The sequence below is a fragment of the Triticum aestivum genome, chromosome 4D (assembly GCF_018294505.1).
Source record: "Triticum aestivum cultivar Chinese Spring chromosome 4D, IWGSC CS RefSeq v2.1, whole genome shotgun sequence".
NCBI classification, from domain to species: domain Eukaryota; kingdom Viridiplantae; phylum Streptophyta; class Magnoliopsida; order Poales; family Poaceae; genus Triticum; species Triticum aestivum.
In genome coordinates, this window is record NC_057805.1 from 353907326 (window position 1) to 353928918 (window position 21593).

At 44.9% G+C, this 21593-nt stretch overlaps 1 protein-coding gene across 1 annotated transcript; it reads right to left on the reverse strand.

Moving 5' to 3' along the window:
• Nucleotides 1-255: 255 nt before the first annotated feature.
• LOC123100023 (uncharacterized) lies at nt 256-1000 on the reverse strand. Its single transcript, XM_044522023.1, has 2 exons — nt 904-1000; nt 256-799 (listed from the first exon to the last, which is right to left on the reverse strand). Exons 1-2 carry the CDS (start codon nt 978-980, stop codon nt 373-375), a joined length of 504 nt encoding a protein of 167 aa, XP_044377958.1. The 5' UTR covers nt 981-1000; the 3' UTR covers nt 256-372.
• Between the last annotated feature and the right edge of the window lie 20593 nt (nt 1001-21593).

Below are 21593 nucleotides of genomic sequence, written 5' to 3' on the forward strand. Positions count from 1 at the left end.
ATATGATTGAATTTCTGTAATTTTTAGAAATTTTTCTAGGTGGTTCAAAAAAAATGTTCAAATTTTGGGCAGCATTTTGGCTCAATTTGGACAACATTTTACCCGTTAATTCACTTCTAAAGATATGTATGCACAAAACGGAAAAATTCAAACATATATTTGGACATATTCATACACCATGACACAATATCAAGACAATATATTCTTACTGCCATGTTTTTCAACCAAAAGCACAAGGCCATAGTAACTGGCCATGTTACAACCAAAAGCATAAAGAAATAGTAGCTGCCATGCTGCCATGTTACATCCAAAGTGAAGGATGCTAAGTCTGTCATATTACAACCAAAAGTATAGAGAAGATCAAGCACATCACTAGTACTTCCTTCTCTTCGGGGTCAACTTTCTAGCTTTTGAGCTTGAGGCCATGTCGTATGCTATCATGGTGTCTTCCATGGTAGGGGTAGGTTTCTGCGACGCCTCATCAGCCAACGCCATGGCCAACATCCTTCTTGTCACTGGATTGGGACTTTCTTGGAGACTTTGTGGCATAGTGATCATGTGCCTTGTTGGAGTGACGGCCACATCAAGTTGTGATGCTGCATGTGTCGCCTCATCAGCCAACACCATTTTGATATGTTCTGCCACATCTTCATTGAAGCTAACCCATGACATACCAGAAATGTTGAAATCAAACACAACATCATGCTTGTCAACAACTTGCTCGCTTCCATCATCAAGCTTGTAGACATAACGGGCTACTCTAATAGTTAATGTGAACACCAACGACGGCGGAGGCGGCCTACTCGACAATGACCAATAACGAACAATATACGATGGAGTTAGTGTCTATTCGCTAACGTGCATTCAGATGAGCACCAAAAAGAAGTTACTTTGCTTTCTCACCCCAACTCCGGAACAAACAAAAGAGGAAAGTCGAAGCCATCCGCAACAACGTGCTCACCCATCTTCGGTTCAGCCATCTCCAACACCTAGCTCATCTGCAACAACAAGCAAGCAAATAATCATGAGGCTCCAGCAGCAAGCAAGCAATCATGAGATCTCCACGAGCAGCTGCTGCTCCCCGACGGCCTGTCACGCACGGCCGAGTGCAGCAGCAGTGGCGACGCGCACGGGCATGCGGGCGACGGGGACGCACGGGAAAGCGGTGGCCGGAGCGGCGGCGCACAGGAAGGTGGTTGCTGGCGGCGGAGCAAAACGCGAGGGGTGACGGAGCAAAACGCGAGGGGCGGCGGCGGCGACTAGTCACCCTAACCCTATGTGGCCGGGGAGAGGAGCGGGAGAGAGACAGACTCACCTCCTGGCCGGGATGTAGCCGCCGCCGTAGAGTACCACCAGGGCTGCCGCCGTTGATGACCAATGGCGGCGAGTCAGGTCCAGTAGCCGCCGCCGTCTCCTGTGCGAGAGAAGGGGATGAGAACGAGGCGAGAACGATGACCGACGAGCGATTCCTGGTCAATCGATTGGCAAGGGTGTTTTGGTCTTTGTTTGCAGGACCCACTTGCCAGAGGGCAAATTAGCAAAGTGCCAGGTAAAGGGTGTCATCGGATCAATTACAAAGTAATGGAGGGCAAATCATCAAACTACAAAATAAGCGGTGGCAAATAATCAAATTCCCCTATTATCTGACCAATATACAGGCGTTGTCCAACTTGCATCTAATCAATGTATATGCGTTGTCTCGGAAGTGTATGGCTAGTGCATGGCCAATTGACCATTATCTGGGAATTATACGGCGATTATCTGGGTTGGGTCTGGCTAATATATGGGCAGCGAGGGGGCAACCATGCGCGTGGCCGCACGCCATAGGCCGTAGCAGGAGATGTGGGCTGCCGAGCGGCTGGAGACGGTGGCGAAACAGGACGGGCGCGTGCGCGTGCGTCGGAGGAGCGCGCGAAGGAGGGACGACGCGCAGCCGAAACGGCCAGAGCGAGATGTAGCACGCGGATGCGCAGACGACGGCGATGTCGCGGTGGTGGTGATGAAGAGGGCGATGCCGATGACGAGGACGTGCCGTCCCGCGCGGTCGCTTCGGGGGCAGGTCGATGTTGAGCCTCCGAGCGCTACCGGAGAGACAGCGCGACTCCGCTTTGATGATGACAAAGATGGTCCTGCCCGGACCGCGGTTCCGTGGCAGCTTGCCCCATGGTGGGCGCCAACTGTCGTGGTTATCTCGCGGGCGGGTTTGCGAGACGACAGATGGCACGGGGTGGCTTGAGATGAGGGTAAGACTGCTCTTGGATATCAAGGGACGGGATTGGGCAAACAGCACGCGGTGATTTACCCAGGTTCGGAGATAATATTCCTACTTTTGTATGTCTGAATATATGTAAAATATATGTTGCAATATAGAGCGCTCCTTGAGCTGTATATTACGGAAGGGAGCCGGAGGCTGCTAGCTTCATATGTGTGTGTGAGCACAAGTGTGTGCGTGAGTGCTCTTGGCACTAGTAGTCGTGAAGCATGGATGGATGTGGCCGTATGGGCCTTGTGGCTGTATGAGTGTGTGCGTGAGCATGGATGGATGGATGCTGACTTTGTAGTGTGGCTTGCTATCTTGGTTAAGTCTATGCCTTCTTGGCCAAGAGAGTGACCTTCTCTTCAAGAAAGTGCCTCCCCTGGGTCATTTTATACGATAGTGCCCAGAGACAAGTAGCACTGTACATGATGTCGCGTATGACGAGTGAATAGTGTATGATTTATCAACAACAGTGGTCGCGGTATGGCCGTCTTGTCGGTGTCGCGTCGAATGTGATGTCGCGGTTGACTTTTCGCGTCGCAGGCCGGCTGGAACAGCCGGACAGGGAGCCGGCCGGGTGGCCGGGTTGGTGAGTTCGGCCGGGTTGAGGGACTTGGCCGGGTCGAGAAACCCGGCCAAGTGCGAGCAGGATTGAGGGGCGTTGCTGGCCCCGATGTTTTTGAAGCATCGTTCGCCGTCTTGGGCCTACCCGGAGGTCATCCCCCCGACAGATGGATTAGTCTTCAATGGTGAACATCTCTATGTTGATCATATCTACTCTATGATTCATATTTGACCTTTCGGTCTCCAGTGTTCCGAGGCCATGTCTGTATATGCTAGGCTCGTCAAGTTTAATCCGAGTATTCCGCATGTGCAAAACTGTCTTCCACCTGTTGTATGTGAACCTAGAGCTTATCACACCCGATCATCACATGGTGTCTCGGCACGACGAACTGTCGCAACGGTGCATACTCAGGGAGAACACTTATACCTTGAAATTTTAGTGAGGGATCATCTTATAATGCTACCGCCGTACTAAGCAAAATAAGATGCATAAAACATAAAACATCACATGCAATCAAAAATATGTGACATGATATGGCCATCATCATCTTGTGCCTTTGATCACCATCTCCAAAGCACCGTCATGATCTCCATCGTCACTGGCTTGACACCTTGTTCTCCATCGTAGCGTCGCGGTCGTCTCGCCAACTATTGCTTCTATTATCGCTAACGCATAGTGATAAAGTAAAGCAATTACATGGCGTTTGCTTTTCATACAATAAAGCGACAATCATAAGGCTCCTGCCAGTTGGCGATAACTTCTACAAAATATGATCTTCTCATACAATAACGTATATCACATCATGTCTTGACCATATCACATCACAACATGCTCTGCAAAAACAAGTTAGATGTCCTCTACTTTTTTGTTGCAAGTTTTCCGTGGCTGCTACGGGCTTCTAGCAAGAACCGTTCTTACCTACGCATCAAAACCACAACAGTGATTTATCAAGTTTGTTGTTTTAACCTTCAACAAGGACCGGCCGCAGTCAAATTTGATTCAACTAAAGTAGGAGAAACAGACACCCGCCAGCCACCTTTATGCAAAACTAGTTGCATGTCTATCGGTGGAACCGGTCTCATGAACGTGGTCATGTCAGGTTGGTCCGGGCCGCTTCATCCAACAATACCGCCGAATCAAAATAAGACATTGGTGGTAAGCAGTATGACGATCACCGCCCACAACTCTTTTTGTTCTACTCGTGCATATCATCTACGCTTAGACCTGACTCTGATACCAGTGTTGGGGAACGTAGCATGCAATTTCAAAAAAATTCCTACGCTCATGCAAGATCTATCTAGGAGATGCATAGCAACGAGAGGGGGAGAGTGTATCCACGTACCCTCGTAGACCGAAAGCGGAAGCGTTCGACAACGCGGTTGATGTAGTCGAACTTCTTCTCGTTCCGGACCGATCAAGCACCGAACGTACGGCACCTCTGAGTTCTGCACACATTCAGCTCATTGACGTCCCTCGAACTCTTGATCCAGCAAAGTGTTGAGGGAGAGTTCTATCAGCACGACGGCGTGGTGACGATGATGGTGAAGTGATCCGCGCAGGGCTTCGCATAAGGACTACGTGAATATGACTGGAGGCATAAACTGTGGAGGGGGGCGCCGCACACGGCTAGGAATCAATGTTGTGTGTTCTAGCGGTGCCCCCCTACACACACACATATATATATAGGTGGGACAGGGAGGGGAGCAGCAAGGGGCACCCCAAGTAGGAGGGATCCTACTTGGGCGGATCCTACTTAGGCGCCTCCTCCAAGTCGGCCTCCCCCCCCCCCCCCCCCGCCTTCCATATGCATCGGAGGGGAAAGGAAAGAGAGGGGGCAGGTCGAATCCTCCCCTTTCCTTCTCCCTTCCCTCCTTTCCTTCTCCTCCTATTTCGGCCTATAGGGGGCACACCAGCCCCTTTGGGGCTGGTCTGTCCCTCTCTTGGCCCATTAGGCCCGTATAGTTTGCCGGGGGTTGCCCGGAACCCCTTCCGGTGACCCTATACGTACCCGGTACCCTCCGAACACTTCCGTTGTCCGAATACTAACGTCCTATATATGAATCTTTGCCTCTCGACCATTTCGAGACTCCTCATCATGTCCATGATCTCATCCGGGACTTCGAACAACATTCGGTCACCAAATCACATAACTCATATAATACAAAATCGTCATCGAACGTTAAGCGTGCGGACCCTACGGGTTCGAGAACTATGTAGACATGACCGAGACACCTCTCTGGTCAATAACCAACAATGGAACCTGGATGCTCATATTGGTTCCCATATTCTACGAAGATCTTTACCGGTCGTACCGTAATGACAACATATGTTATTCCCTCTGTCATCGGCATGTTACTTGCTCGAGATTCGATCGTTGGTATCTTCATACCTAGTTTAATCTCGTTACCGGCAAGTCTCTTTACTCGTTCCGTAATACATCATCCTGTAACTAACTCATTAGTCACTTTGCTTGCAAGGCTTCTTATGATGTGCATTACCGAGAGGGCCCAGAGATACCTCTCCGATACTCGGAGTGACAAATCCTAATCTCGATCTATGCCAACCCAACAAACACCTTCGGACATACCTGTAGAGCATCTTTATAATCACCCAGTTACGTTTTGATGTTTGATAGCACACAAGGCATTCCTCCGGTATCCGCGAGTTGCATAATCTCATAGTCGAAGGAATATGTATTTGACATGAAGAAAGCAATAGCAATAAAACTGAACGATCAATATGCTAAGCTAACAGATGGGTCTTGTCCATCACATCATTCTCCTAATCATGTGATCCCGTTCATCAAATGACAACTCATGTCTATGGTTAGGAAACTTAACCATCTTTGATTAACGAGCTAATCTAGTAGAGGCTTACTAGGGACACTGTGTTTTGTCTATGTATGCACACATGTATCAAGTTTCCGGTTAATACAATTCTATCATGAATAATAAACATTTATCATGATATAAGGAAATATAAATAGCAACTTTATTATTGCCTCTAGGGCATATTTCCTTCAGTCTCCCACTTGCATTAGAGTCAATAATCTAGTTCACATCGTCATGTGATTTAACATCAATAGTTCACATCGCAATTTGATTAACACCTATAGTTCACATCGCCATGTGACCAACACCCAAAGGGTTTACTAGAGTCAATAATCTAGTTCACATCGCTATGTGATTAACACCCAAAGATTACTAAGATGTGATCATGTTTTGCTTGCGAGAGAAGTTTAGACAATGGGTCTGCCACATTCAGATCCGAATTTTGCAAATTTCTATGTCTACAATACTCTTCATGGAGCTACTCTAGCTAATTGTTCCCACTTTCAATATGTGTCCAGATCGAGACTCAGAGTCATGTGAATCGGTGTTAAAGCTTGCATCGACGTAACCCTTTACGACGATCTCTTTATCACCTCCATAACCAAGAAACATTTTCTTAGTCCTCTTAGGTAGCTAAGGATAATTTTGACCGTTGTCCAGTGATCTACTCCTGGATCACCATTGTACCCCTTGCCAAACTCATGGCAAGGTACACAACATGGCATACTTTATAGAACCTATGGCTGAGGCATAGGGAATGACTTTCATTCTCTCTTTATCATCTGCCGTGGTTGGGTTTTGAGTCTTATTCAAACTTCACACCTTGCAACACAGATAAGAACCCTTTCTTTGACTGGTCTATTTTTAACTTCTTTAAAATCTTTTCAAGGTGTAACATCCCAAATTTTCAATTTGGAATGTTATACATTATGTCATCATTGTATATCATATTTTATTGCATTTTCGCTTGATCCTAGAAATTCTACGCAACTCAAGGACCCACAGAGAGAGTTGGAGATTTCGTAATCTTCATATTTGAGTTTTCTCGAATTTTGAAAAGAGGACCGTTTGATTTTAATTATTTTCAATTTTATATTTCTTTTATGAAAATAAAAGAGAGAGAGTATATAAAATGACTTCCTCAAAATAAAGAAATATTGGAGATTTAATATTAAAATCAAATAAAAAAATTATTCGGAGTTTTATCGCTATTTTATTTGAATTAGGAAAAATATGCGTTTTTCAAAATTGCATTAGAGTCCCAAATAAATGTTCACATTGTCCGGTAGCTTTTTAGAGGACGGGGAAAATTTATTTCAGGATTTTTGGAGTCTGTTTAGTATTTCTTTTATTCATTTTTCTGCGCGGAATTATTTAAAAAAAAGTTACCGACCTAACCGGGCCGTGTCCGACCTGGACACTAGCCGGCCGGCCCTTATAAGCCGCGGAGGCCCGAGCCGCAGCCACCCCGCCCACAAACCCTAGCCGCCGCCCGAACCCGCGCCGCCAGCGCTGCTCGCCGTGCCGCCGCACCGCCCCCCAGCACCGCCGCCCATCCCGAGCCCCGCCGCCGCCGCCTGACCCCATCGTCGGTGCCGCCCGCCGCCGCCGCCATTTCGCCGGACCTCGCCGGAGGTAGCCGCCGTTTCGCCGGACCTCGCCGGAGGTAGCCGCCGCCTCGGTTTTTGCAAGAAAACCAATCGGTTTTTTTTCGAAACCCAAGATCCCTTTTTTCCGGTTTATTTATTTAGCGAACGCCCGTTCGTTCGTTCATTTTAACGAATGGTTTTCAACGTTTAGCCGCAGACAGCGAACGTTCGTTCGTTAGCCTGTTCGTCAGTTTTTCTTTTTCTCGGATTTTTCGCGATTATTTTCGATCGCGATTTCTGATCCGATTTTCGTTTTAGTTTATCTTTTCGCTCGTTTATCGGAATCACACGATTCAAGCGCCTAGAGTTTTGTCTCGAAGCCCTCTTTCTGTTTAATCAACTTAAATAAGTTTTTGCCACTTTAAAACTTGACTTTAGTCTAGATTAGTAATCGAAGCTTGTTTCTTTCGCAATTTGAGTTTCGTTGCTTCGTTTGATTTGATTTTTTTGCAAACCGGAGTTCTTAAGTTGAAATTTCTGGTTAGATCTTCTTATTTGAGTTTTACCCGTGCATCTTTGCTTGATTGCTTATTGTATGCTTGTTTGTTTGCGATAGAGTACCCGGAGTGCGAAGCGTGCTACTATGAGTCTCTAGGTTTCGTGGATCATCAGCAAGGCAAGTAACACTTTGATCATACCTCTTTACTACCCAGTTTTATTGCATTAGATCAATCCTCAAACAATTGCATGGTTAGGATCTGATTAAATTGTGGGTTTGGGAAGTAGATGAGGTAGTACCTATCCACCTGTTTATTATCAAACCTATGGGAGTTACTTCTACGTTGCTTATACTGCTATGCTATGCTCGTGGACGTGGTTCGGGTTTGAGTGTATTCATGACAGATGTGAGTATTTTTAATTAATGGTTAACTTAAGGTGGCTACTTTAATACACATCTGGGTGGACTGAGGCACCTCGGGAACCCAGTGTTGTCTGTATTTTTGGAAATCCAGGGGTACCGTGTGATTCTCCTATGGACTGCCACCCAGGCTGATAGGGATCATAAGATTATTCATGCTGGAAACTTCCGTGTGCAGCCACATGCCATTATGGGCTCTGGCATAGTTGAGTAAGTTGTGGGAAACCTTTCCATGATGGGCTAGCAGATGTAGGGGATTGTAGATGTACAGGCCTATCTATCGGTTAAGGGGACCTCTTCGGAAAGGCTGTGTCTCGGTCATCCGTTTCTCAAACATCTTGTAGTGCAAGAAAACCAACGGAGGAGATCGAGTCTTGTGGGGAAAAGTGCGCAAACCTCTGCAGAGTGTACAAACTAATCATGGTTAGCCGTTTCCCCGGTTATGGACATCTTGAGTATCTAGTTCTTGGATTATCATGTGGATTTCATCACTCTAAATCAATTTTGTTGGGTTATTAATTACCTTTTAATTGGGATTGAGATGGGGGTTACCTTCTCAATGTTTAACAACCACCATGATAGTTAAATAAAATTTATTCCTTTGTTGTAGAGAAAAATTGGCTTTCCGCAGAACTTATTAACCATACAGCCACCACCAGCCATATATGCATGTAGTGATAGCTTTATTTTGTTCATTACTCTTTTGTGTTGCCTTGCCAGCATATTCCATGTGCTGACCCGTTTTCGGGCTACAACGTATCATGTTGCAGACTTTTTAGACGATGAGTAAGGAGCCTTAGGTCGTGGTCTTTCACTCAGTGATGCCGTTGGAGTTGATGGACTCACTTTATCTTCCAAGCCTTCCGCTGTTATCGTATGAGATGGCCTTAAGCCATATTTATTGTAATAAGTTGTCTTTTGAGACATTCGATGTAATAAGTGTGTGATTTCTACTCTGTTATAAATCCTCAAGTACTGTGCATGTCAGCATTACCGATCCAGGGATGACACTGATGCACAGAGATCAGACTGTTTGAGGTCTGGTCGCTACAAGATGGTATCAGAGCACACGCTGACTGTAGGACACGACCACTAAGCTAAAGCCCTAGATCACTACTCTCTTCTCATTTCTGACTCCTCTCCATTTTCTACTCTTTAGGATGGCGGATGCAAGGATCAAGTTCACGCAACCGGATGAAGACACACCTTTTGGACGCCACTTGAAGGAAGTCACTAAGTACCTGAACATCGAAATACCAAGCTTCACCGGGACTTACAACGCCAGTTTACAGAAGAGGAGCGCTGGTTGATTCAAGTTCAAGTTTCAGGAAGGACATTCACGCCAGTCACTGAGCCCATAGAGTTTTCCTTTTATGCACCAACCTGGAGTCTAGGAAAGAGTATGGCAGCCCACATCACCATGGGACGCATTGGAGATGTTTACCACAAGGATCTCAAGGATACTATCTACCAGATTTGTGGGCGCCGAGATGAGCAATGGGAGATGATCAGCACCAGGAAGGATAGATTGATTGCAGCTTTCATCGAGGAGTTAAACCAGCACATTCGACGCCAGGAGAACCAGATGTGCGCAGGCATTACAGATTTGAAGAAGGCGATGACAAGGATCATGGAGCTGGAGGAAGAACTCAAGGCTACTCGCGACGATTATGAGGAAGAAATCGTCGTACTAGTGGAGAAGAATGACGACCTGACAAAGAAGCTAGGAGTTTTCATGGGAGACCCCGCGCCAGGAGGAGAAGATGACGGTTCCACTTGCCCGGAGAACTACATCATCATCGATGACACCGACTCGGACCCCGACGATAGCGATGATGACTATGTTGATGAAGCTGGAGCGGATATCATGGAGTCTTCGACCTATCAATTTTTCTAGTTGACCACCATATCAGTAGTAGTATTCCACCATGTATATAGTATAGTCCGAGCACTTTTGTAACGATAGTTCTAGACCAATTGTATGCCCTTGCTTGATTGATTGAGTGATATGATTGTGTTTACCTCATGTGCAAATGGGTAGTGTTTTCCCCCTAGACCTCATTCTACTCTGTTTTCTCACCTTTTCTAAACCCAGCAGATGCCTCTGAGACGCGACAATGGATTTGCTTTCCCACCGGAGCTCACTCAGTTGATCCAACAGCAGAATGCATTGATGCAGATACTAGTCCAGAATCAGAATCAGGGGAACAACAACAACAACAACAACCCACCACCACCACCACCTGTTGATCACTTAGCCCGTTTTCTAAGGCTGAATTCGCCAGTGTTCTCCAGTAGCACCGAGCCGATAGTTGCAGATGATTGGCTCCGCAAGATTGGAAGGGAGTTGACCACTGCAAGATGCACAGATGCGGAGAGAGTGCGTTTTGCCGCACGTCAGCTTGATGGACCCGCAGCATCATGGTGGGAGAATTTCACAGCCACTTATCCCATCAACACTGTTACATGGGACCAGTTCCAGCAGGCTTTTCACACTGCCCATGTATCAACAGGAGCTATGGCCATGAAGAAGCGTGATTTTCGCAACTTATGGCAAGGAGGGCGCACTGTTGGCCAGTATGTGGATGACTTTAGTAAGCTAGCACGTTATGCCCCAGATGACGTCGCTACGGATGCAGCTAAGCAGGAGAAGTTTCTGGAAGGACTGAATGATGAGCTGAGCATGCAGTTGATGGTGGCAAATTTCATTAACTACCAGGAGTTGGTAGATAGAGCTCTCATGATTGAAGGGAAGCAGCAGCAGATTGACAACCGCAAGAGGAAGTATGGACAAGGGAAGTATAATTCTGGAGCTCAGCAGAGACCCCGTTTTACCCCGAACTCGAGAGGACCCCTTCAGCATAACCATGGAGGTCACAATCACACTGGAGGAAGTTCGCACAGCCATAGTGGCTCCAAGAACGGGAATGGTAATGGAGGAAGCAACGGACAGAACCGTTCCAACCCGGGAACGCCCACCAAGAAAGATCTAAGCCACGTTACTTGCTACAAGTGCCAAAAGACTGGACATTACGCCAATGATTGTCTTGAAGCTAAGAATGGAAACGGCAATGGAAGCTCTGGGAAGAAGCCCAACCCTTTCAACAGGGGACAAGTGAACCACGTTAACGTGGAGGAGGTTGAAGCCCAGCCAGATGCAGTAATAGGTAAGTTTTTGGTTAAGTCATTTACTGCAGTCGTTCTTTTTGATACTGGTGCATCGCATTCATACATATCAAGGGGATTTGTGGATAAGTATAAACTGCCCACCAAAGTTCTTAGTACACCTATGTTAGTGAGCTCGCCAGGAGCAGAGTATATGGCAAGCCAAGGATATTTTCAGATGCCATTGACCATAGGTAGGCATGTTTTCCCCTCAGGTCTAATAATTTTGGAGTCGCAAGGTTTGGATATGATTCTGGGTATGGATTGGCTATCGATGTATGGAGGAAACATCGATTGCGACAGTAAGTCGATTTTGCTCACCACCCCAGAAGGAAGAAGGATCAAGTATGTATCCCGGCATGCGCCGAATAGGACGCAAGTAAATTCCTTATCAGGAGTTGTACAGGAGGAAGTACCAGTGGTGAAGGATTTCCAGGATGTATTTCCAGAAGAGTTGCCAGGCATGCCACTGGATAGAGACATTGAGTTTTTGATTGAGCTTTTGCCAGGAACGGGGCCAATATCTAAGAGACCGTACAGAATGCCCGCAAAGGATTTGGAGGAAATTAAGAAGCAGATTAAGGAGTTACTGGATAAAGGTTATATACGCCCAAGTTCGTCACCTTGGGGATCACCAGTGCTCCTAGTGGAGAAGAAGGATGGATCGTTAAGGATGGTTGTTGATTACCGATGATTGAATGAAGTAACGATCAAGAACAAGTACCCACTGCCGATGATCAATGATTTGTTTGATCAGCTGCAAGGAGCTAAAGTGTTTTCCAAGATCGATCTGTGATCAGGGTACCACCAACTAAAGATTCGAGAGCAGGATATACCTAAGACAGCTTTTACCACGAGGTACGGGCTATATGAGTATACCGTTATGTCATTTGGCCTGACTAACGCACCAGCCTATTTTATGAACATGATGAACAAGGTGTTTATGGAGTTTTTGGATAAGTTCGTCGTGGTGTTCATTGATGATATTCTGGTCTACTCGAAGAATGAAGAGGAGCATAAAGAGCATTTGCGTTTAGTACTTGGGAAGGTCAGAGAACATCAACTATACGCCAAGTTCAGCAAGTGTGAGTTTTCGTTGAAGGAAGTTGGATTCCTCGGACATGTTATATCCGAAGAAGGAATAGCGTTAGACCCCACCAAAGTTGTCACTGTGACAAATTGGGAAGCACCCACGTCAGTTGGAGAGATCCGGAGTTTTCTTGGACTCGCAGGATACTACCGGAGGTTCATTGAGAATTTCTCGAAGATTGCAAAGCCCATGACGGAGATGTTGAAGAATGATACCAAGTTCAAATGGACTGAGGAATGTGAGGCCAGTTTTCAGGGGTTGAAGAAACGCTTGGTTACATCACCAGTGTTGATTCTGCCAGATCAACGCAAGGATTATGAAGTGTATTGCGACGCTTCTCATCGAGGACTTGGAGCCGTACTTATGCAGGAGGGAAGAGTTGTTTCATATGCCTCATGACAGCTTAAACCCCATGAGTTAAATTATGCTACGCATGATTTGGAGTTAGCAGCCGTAGTGCATGCGTTGAAGACTTGGAGACATTTTCTCATAGGAAACCATTGTGAGGTATACACGGATCACAAGAGTTTGAAGTATATCTTCATGCAGAAGGAGTTGAATCTCAGGCAGAGGAGATGTTTGGAGCTCATTAAATATTATGATATGAGACTGCATTATCATCCCGAAAAGGCTAACATAGTAGCCGATGCATTGAGCCGCAAGAGTCATGTCAATACACTCATGATCGAAGAGTTACCCAAGGAGTTAGCAGAGGATCTTCGCGAGCTATGTTTGGAAATAGTTCCGAGAGGCTATGTAGCAGCATTGGAGATTCAGTCTACTTTGATGGATAAGATCAGAGAAGCTCAGAAGACGGACAAGGAGATAGCCGAGATAAAGGAAAGGATGAGCAAAGGAAAGGCTAAAGGATTTCGTGAGGATGAGCACGATATCTTATGGTTTGAGGACCGCGTATATGTGCCAAATGATCCGGAGATCAGGAAGCTGATTTTGCAGGAGGCCCATAATTCACCATATTCGATTCACCCAGGAAATACTAAAATGTACCTAGATTTGAAGGATAGTTTCTGGTGGACCGGAATGAAGAAGGATATTGCGGAGTATGTAGCAGTTTGTGATGTATGTCAGAGAGGGAAGGCAGAGCATCAGAAGCTAGCAGGATTGCTACAACCATTGCCGATACCTGAATGGAAGTGGGATAAACTAGGCATGGACTTTATCACGGGATTGCCCAGGACTCGTTCAGGCTATGACTCGATATGGGTTGTAGTCGATCGTTTGACGAAAGTAGCTCATTTCATCCCAGTGAAGACCACTTACACCAGTGCTAAGTTGGCAAAGATATACATGACCATGATCGTATGTCTAAATGGAGTTCCGAGGACCATTGTATCAGATAGAGGAACCCAGTTTACCTCAAAGTTTTGGAATCAGTTGCATGAAACTTTGGGAACCAGGCTAGAGTTCAGTACGGCTTTTCACCCGCAGACGGATGGACAGACTGAGAGAGTCAATCAGATTCTGGAGGACATGTTGAGAGCTTGTGCACTAGACTATGGGTCTAGTTGGGACGACAATTTGCCTTACGCAAAGTTCTCTTACAACAACTGCTATCAAGCCAGTTTGAAGATGACCCTTTCGAAGCATTGTACGGAAGGAGGTGCAGGACACCGTTGTTGTGGGATGAAGTTGGAGACCGACAGTTGTTTGGACCAGATTTGTAAAGAGTCTGAAGAGAAGGTTAAGCTGATTCGCGATAGACTCAAGGTAGCCCAGTCCAGGCAGAAGAGCTATGCGGATTCTAAACGCAAGGAAACAATTTACGAAGTTGGAGACAGAGTGTATCTTCGTGTATCACCACTCCGAGGAGTGAAGCGCTTTGGAGTTAAGGGAAAGTTAGCACCACGTTTTGTGGGAGCATACAAAGTTTTGGAACGTATGGGAGAAGTTTCTTACAAGTTGGAATTGCCCAAAGGATTGTCAGGAGTTCACGATGTGTTCCACGCTTCTCAGTTGAAGAAGTGCCACGCAGAGATGGCTGATATTCCTCTGAGAGATACAGTGCCACTGGAAGCGATTCAGTTGGATACCGGCTTGACTTACGAGGAGAAACCAGTCAGGATTCTTAAGTTTGCCAGCCGAGTCACACGCAACAAGGTTATCAAGTTTTGCAAGGTTCAGTGGAGCCACCATACCGAGGATGAAGCCACCTGGGAATGAGAGGAAGACCTACGGAAGGATTACCCTCACCTATTTTCTAGCCAACCCGAATCTCGAGGGCGAGATTCATCTGAAGGGGGGTAGGTTTGTAACATACCAAATTTTCAATTTGGAATGTTATACATTAGGTCATCATTGCATATCATATTTTATTGCATTTTGTCTTGATCCTAGAAATTCTACGCAACTCAAGGACCCACGGAGAGAGTTGGGGATTTCGTAATTTTCATATTTGAGTTTTCTCGAATTTTGAAAAGAGGATTGTTTGATTTTAATTATTTTCTCTTTGAATATTTCTTTTATGAAAATAAAAGAGAGAGGATAAAATGACTTCCTCAAAATAAAGAAATATTGGATATTTAATATTAAAATCAAATAAGAATTTTATTCAGAGTTTTATCGCTATTTTATTTGAATTAGGAAAAATATGTGTTTTTCAAAATTGCATTAGAGTCCCAAATAAATGTTCACCTTGTCCGGTAGATTTTTAGAGGACGGGGAAAATTTATTTCAGGATTTTTGGAGTCCGTTTAGTATTTATTTTATTTGTTTTTCTGCGCACAACTATTTTAAAAAAAGTTACCGACCTAACCGGGCCGTGTCCGACCTGGACACTAGCCTGGCCGGCCCTTATAAGCCGCGGAGGCCCGAGCCGCAGCCACACCACCCGCAAACCCTAGCCGCTGCCCGAACCGGCGCTGCCGCCAGCGCCGCTCGCCGCGCCGCCCCCCAGCGCTGCCGGCCGTCCCGAGACCCGCCGCCGCCGGACGCCGCCTCGCCGTCGCCTCCGCTGTTTCGCCGGACCTCGCCGGAGGTAGCCGTCGCCGCCTCGGTTTTCGCGAGAAAACCGATCTTTTTTTTTGAAACCCTAGATCCTGTTTTTTCCGATTTATTTATTTAGCGAACGCCCGTTCGTTCGTTCGTTTTAACGAACGGTTTTCACCATTTACTCGCAGACAGCGACCATTCGTTCGCTAGCCTGTTCGTCAGTTTTTCTTTTTCTCGGATTTTTCATGATTATTTTCGATCTGATTTCTGATCCGATTTTCGTTTTAGTTTATCTTTTCGCTCGTTTATCGGAATCAGGCGAGTCAAGCGCCTAGAGTTTTGTCTCGAAGCCCTATTCCTGTTTAATCAACTTAAACAAGTTTTTTCCACTGTAAAATTTGACTTTAGTCCAGATTAGTGATCGAAGCTTGTTTCTTTCGCAGTTTGAGTTTCGTTGCTTCGTTTGATTTGATTTTTTTTGCAAACCGGAGTTCTTAAGTTGAACTTTCTGGTTAGATCTTCTTATTTGAGTTTTACCCGTGCATCTTTGCTTGATTGCTTATTGTATGCTTGTTTGTTTGCGATAGAGTACCCGGAGTGTGAAGCGTGCTACTACGAGTCTCTAGGTTTCGTGAATCATTAGCAAGGCAAGTAACACTTTGATCATACCTCTTTACTACCTACTTTTATTGCATTAGATCAATCCTCAAACAATTGCATGGTTAGGATCCGATTAAATTGTGGGTTTGGGAAGTAGATGAGGTAGTACCTATCCACCTGTTTATTATCAAACCTATGGGAGTTACTTCTACGTTGCTTATACTGCTATGCTATGCTCGTAGACGTGGTTTGGGTTTGAGTGTATTCATGACAGATGTGAGTATTGTTAATTAATGGTTAACTTAAGGTGGCAACTTTAATACACATCTGGGTGGATTGAGGCACCTGGGGAACCCAGTGTTGTCTGTATTTTTGGAAATCCCGGGGTACCGTGTGATTCTCCTATGGACTGCCACCCAGGCTCAAAGGGATCATAAGATTATTCATGCTGGAAACTTCCGTGTGCAGCCACATGCCATTATGGGCTCTGGCATAGTTGAGTAAGTTGTTGGAAACCTTTCCATGATGGGCTAGCAGATGTAGGGGATTGTAGGTGTACAGGCCTATCTATCGGTTAAGGGGACCTCTTCAGAAAGACTATGTCTCGGTCATTCGTTTCTCAAACATCATGTAGTGTGAGAAAACCAACGGAGGAGATCGAGTCTTGTGGGGAAAAGTGCGCAAACCTCTGCAGAGTGTACAAACTAATCATGGTTAGCCGTGTCCCCGGTTATGGACATCTTGAGTATCTAGTTCTTGGATTATCATGTGGATCTCATCACTCTAAATCAATATTGTTGGGTTATTAATTACCTTTTAATTGGGATTGAGATGGGGTTTACCTTCTCAATGTTTAACAACCAACATGATAGTTAAATAAAATTTATTCCTTTGTTGTAGGAAAAAATTGGCTTTCCGCAAAACTTATTAACCATACAGCCACCACTAGCCATATATGCATGTAGTGATAGCTTTATTCTGTTCATTACTCTTTTGTGTTGCCTTGCCAGCATATTCCATGTGCTGACCCGTTTTCGGGCTGCAACGTATCATGTTGCAGACTTTTCAGACGACGAGTAAGGAGCCTTAGGTCGTGGTCTTTCACTTAGTGATGCCGTTGGAGTTGATGGACTCACTTAATCTTCCAAGCCTTCCGCTGTTATCGTATTAGATGGCCTTAAGCCATATTTATTGTAATAAGTTCTCTTTTGAGACATTCGATGTAATAAGTGTGTGATTGCTACTCTGTTATAAATCCTCAAGTATTGTGCGTGTCAGCATTACCGATCCAGGGATGACACTGATGCACATAGATCAGACTGTTTGAGGTCTGGTCGCTACACAAGGTATGTACTTTGTGAAAGTCCCATTAAGCGTCTCGATCTATTCCTATAGATCTTGATACCCAATATATAAGTAGCTTCACCGAGGTCTTTCATTGAAAAATTCTTATTCAAGTATCCTTTTATGCTATCCAGAAATTCTATATCATTTCCAATCAATAATATGTCATCACATATAATATCAGAAATGCTATAGAGCTCCAACTCGCTTTCTTGTAAATACAGGCTTCACCGTAAGTCTATATAAAACCATATGCTTTGATCACCTCATTAAAGTGTAAATTCCATCAGCGTCCGTCTTCCTCTTGAAGATTCATTTATTATCAATGGCTTGCCGATCATCGGGCAAGTCCACCAAAGTTCACACTTTGTTCTCATACATGGATCCTATCTCAGATTTCATGGCCTCAAGCCATCTGTCGGAATCTGGGCTCATCATAGCTTCTTCATAGTTCGTAGGTTCGCCATGGTCTAATAACATTACTTCCATGATAGGATTACCGTACTATTGTGGTCCGTAACATCCTCTGTTCAACCTACGAGGTCCAGTAGCAACTTGATCTGAAGTCTCATGATCATCATCATTAGCTTCCTCTCTAGTTGGTGTAGGCATCACGGGAACAGATTTCTCTGGTGTGCTACTTTCCAAATTGAGAGAAGGTACAATTACCTCATCAAGTTATACTTTCCTCCTACTCACTTCTTTCGAGAGAAACTCCTTCCCTATAAAGGATCCATTATTAGCAACAAAAAATCTTGCCTTCGGATATGTGATAGAAGGTGTACCCAACAGTTTCTTTTGGGTATCCTATGAAGACGCACTTCTTCGATTTGGGTTCGAGCTTATCAGGATGAAGCTTTTTCATATAAGCATCACAACCCCAAACTTTAAGAAATGACGGCTTAGGTTTCTTGCCAAACCACAGTTCATATGGAGTCGTCTCAACGGATTTAGATGGTGCCCTATTTAACATGAATGCATCTTTCTCTAATGCATAAACCCCAAACGATAGTGGTAAATCGGTAAGAGACATCATAGACCGCACCATATCTAATAAAGTACGGTACGACGTTCGGACACACCATTACACTGTGGTGTTCCAGGTGGCGTGAGTTGTGAATCTATTCCACATTGTTTTAAATGAAGGCCAAACTCGTAACTCAAATATTCGCCTCTGCGATCAGATCGTAGTAACTTTATTTTCTTGTTACAATGATTCTCCACTTCACTCTGAAATTCTTTGAACTTTTCAAATGTTTCAGACGTGTGTTTCATCAAGTAGATATACTCATATCTGCTCAAATCATCTGCGAAGGTCAGAAAATAACGAAACACGCCGCGAGCCTCAACACCCTTAGACCGCATACATCGGTATGCATTATTTCCAATAAGTCAGTGGCTCGCTCCATTGTTCCGGAGAACGGGGTCTTAGTCATCTTGCCCATGAGGCATGGTTCACAAGCATCAAATGTTTCATAATCAAGTGATTCCAAAAGTCCATCCGCATGGAGTTTCTTCATGCGCTTTACACCAATATGACCTAAACGGCAGTGCCACAAATATGTTGCACTATCATTATCAACTTTGCATCTTTTGGCATCAATATTATGAATATGGGTATCACTACGATCGAGATTCAATAAACCATTTACATTGGGTGTATGACCATAGAAGGTTTTATTCATGTAAATAGAACAACAATTATTCTCTGACTTAAATGAATAACCCTATTACAATAAACATGATCCAATCATATTCATGCTCAACGCAAACACCAAATAACATTTATTTAGGTTGAACACTAATCCCGAAGGTAGAGGGAGTGTGCGATGGTGATCCTATCAACCTTGGAATCACTTCCAACACACATCGTCACCTCGCCTTAACTAGTCTCTATTCATTCTGTAACTCCTGTTTCGAGTTACTAATCTTAGCAACTGAACTAGTATCAAATACCCAGGGGCTACTACGAACACTACTAAGGTACACAATAATATACCTTTGTTCACTCTGCCATCCTTCTTATCCGCCAAATGTTTGGGACAGTTCCACTTCCAGTGACCATTTCCTTTGCAGTATAAGCACTCAGTTTCAGGCTTGGGTCCAGCTTTGGACTTCTTCACGGGAGTGGCAACTTGCTTGCCATTCTTCTTGAAGTTCCCTTTCTTTCCCTTGCCCTTTTACTTGAAAGTAGTGGTCTTGTCAACCATCAACACTTGATGATCTTTCTTGATTTCTACCTTCGCCGATTTCAGCATCGCGAAGAGCTCGGGAATCATTTTCGTCATCCCCTTCCATATTATAGTTCATCACGAAGTTCTAGTAGCTTGGTGATAGTGACTAGGGAACTCTGTCAATCACTATCTTATCTGGAAGATTAACTCCCACCTGATTCAAGCGATTGTACTACCCAGACATTCTGAGTAGATGCTCACTGGCTGAGCCATTCTCCTCCATTTTGTAGGCAAAGTACTTGTCAGAGGTCTCATACCTCTCGACATGGGCACGAGTCTGAAATACCAATTTCAACTCTTGGAACATCTCATATGCTCTGTGGCGTTCAAAACGTTTTTGAAGTCCCGGTTCTAAGCTATAAAGCATGGTGCACTAAACTATCAAGTAGTCATCATACTGAGCTTGTGAAACGTTCATCACATCTGCATCAGCTCCTGCAATAGGTCTGTCACCTAGCGGTGCATCAAGGACATAATTCTTCTGTGTAGCAACGAGGATAATCCTCATATCACGGACCCAGTCCGCATCATTGCTACTATCATCTTTCAACTTTTCTCTAGGAACATATCAAAAATATATAGGAGCTATATCGCGAGCTATTGATCTACAACATAGATATGCGAATACTATTAGGACTAAGTTCATGATAAATTAAGTTCAATTAATCATATTACTTAAGAACTCCCACTTAGATAGACATCCCTCGAGTCATCTAAATGATTACGTGATCCAAATCAACTAAACCATGTCCGACCATCACGTGAGACGGAGTAGTCTTTAATGGTGAACATCTCTATGTTGATCATATCTACTATATGATTCACATTCGACCTTTCGGTCTCCAGTGTTCCGAGGCCATGTCTGTACATGCTAGTCTCGTCAAGTTTAACCCAAGTATTCGCATGTGCAAAACTGTCTTGCACCCGTTGTATGTGAACGTAGAGCTTATCACACCCGATCATCACGTGGTGTCTCGGCACGACGAACTGTCGCAACGGTGCATACTCAGGGAGAACACTTATACCTTGAAATTTTAGTGAGGGATTGTAAATGCATCTAGTGCCACCCCTAGTTGGTTTTGGAGTATTGACGACAAACTTGGTTAAGAGACTAATGTGTTTGTGAGAATTGCAGGATAACACAGGTAGTAGTCCCTTATTGATTCGGTTTACCTACCAGAGATGACCCCTAAAAATGTGTGAAGACTTTGAAGACAATGGTGGTTCGTGAAGACATTCACGATGAAGATTATGACATGAGAAGACATTCATATGAAGACTATGGAGTGCGAAGACATAATTGTTTCGTAGTTTCCTTTTCTTCTTTGTTGAGTCGAACCATCGTACTGTTAAGTGGGGTACCAGTGAACAAAGTTAGAGTGACTGAAGTGATGCTCAACCAAATCCTATGTCTTCGAGCGAAGACACTGAGAGAAAATCTTATCCAAAGGTGGATGAGTCAACTTTACTTGTAGCCCAAGTCAAGCTGCCGCGTGTGTTTGAAATCCGACCGTTGGACACGTGTCGGTTCCTTAGTGACCCAGGGTCATTTCAGACACATCAGGTCGGGTTGCCTCCTGGCTATTAAATAGCCCACCCCCTACACCATAAATTGGTTGGCTGCTCAGAGTTAGTGCACGACTTTTGTCGTTTGAGAGCAACCCACCTCTGAAGCATTTGAGAGAGAGATCCTTGCGAGGACAAAGCCCAAAACACCCAGAGCCAAAGAGTGTTAGGCATCACTGAAGTCTTTCTGTCCACGTGACCTGAAGACTTGCTACACTTGAGGACTGTGAATCCTCCAGCCGGTTAGGCGTCGCGTTCTGAGCATCCAAGAGCCATTGTGGATTGCCAGTGAACGAAGTCTGTGAAGGTTTGGAAGTCTACCTTGAAGACTTTCCAGAGTGATTGGGTGAGGACTTGGTGTCCTTAGCTCAAGGGGAATAAGGTGAAGACGCGGTATTCTGAGTTAAATCTCAGCCTCCCTAACCAGACATACAGTTGTCACAGCAACTGGAACTGGTCTATCAAATCCTTGTCTTCACCAAGC

Coding starts and splice junctions, on each gene's coding strand:
- LOC123100023 (XM_044522023.1), bottom strand. CDS start 980: ATGGCTGAACCGAAGATGGGTGAGCACGTTGTTGCGGATGGCTTCGAC. Junction 800..903: donor TTGTTTGTTCCGGAGTTGGG/GTGAGAAAGCAA, acceptor ATTGTCGAGTAG/GCCGCCTCCGCCGTCGTTGG.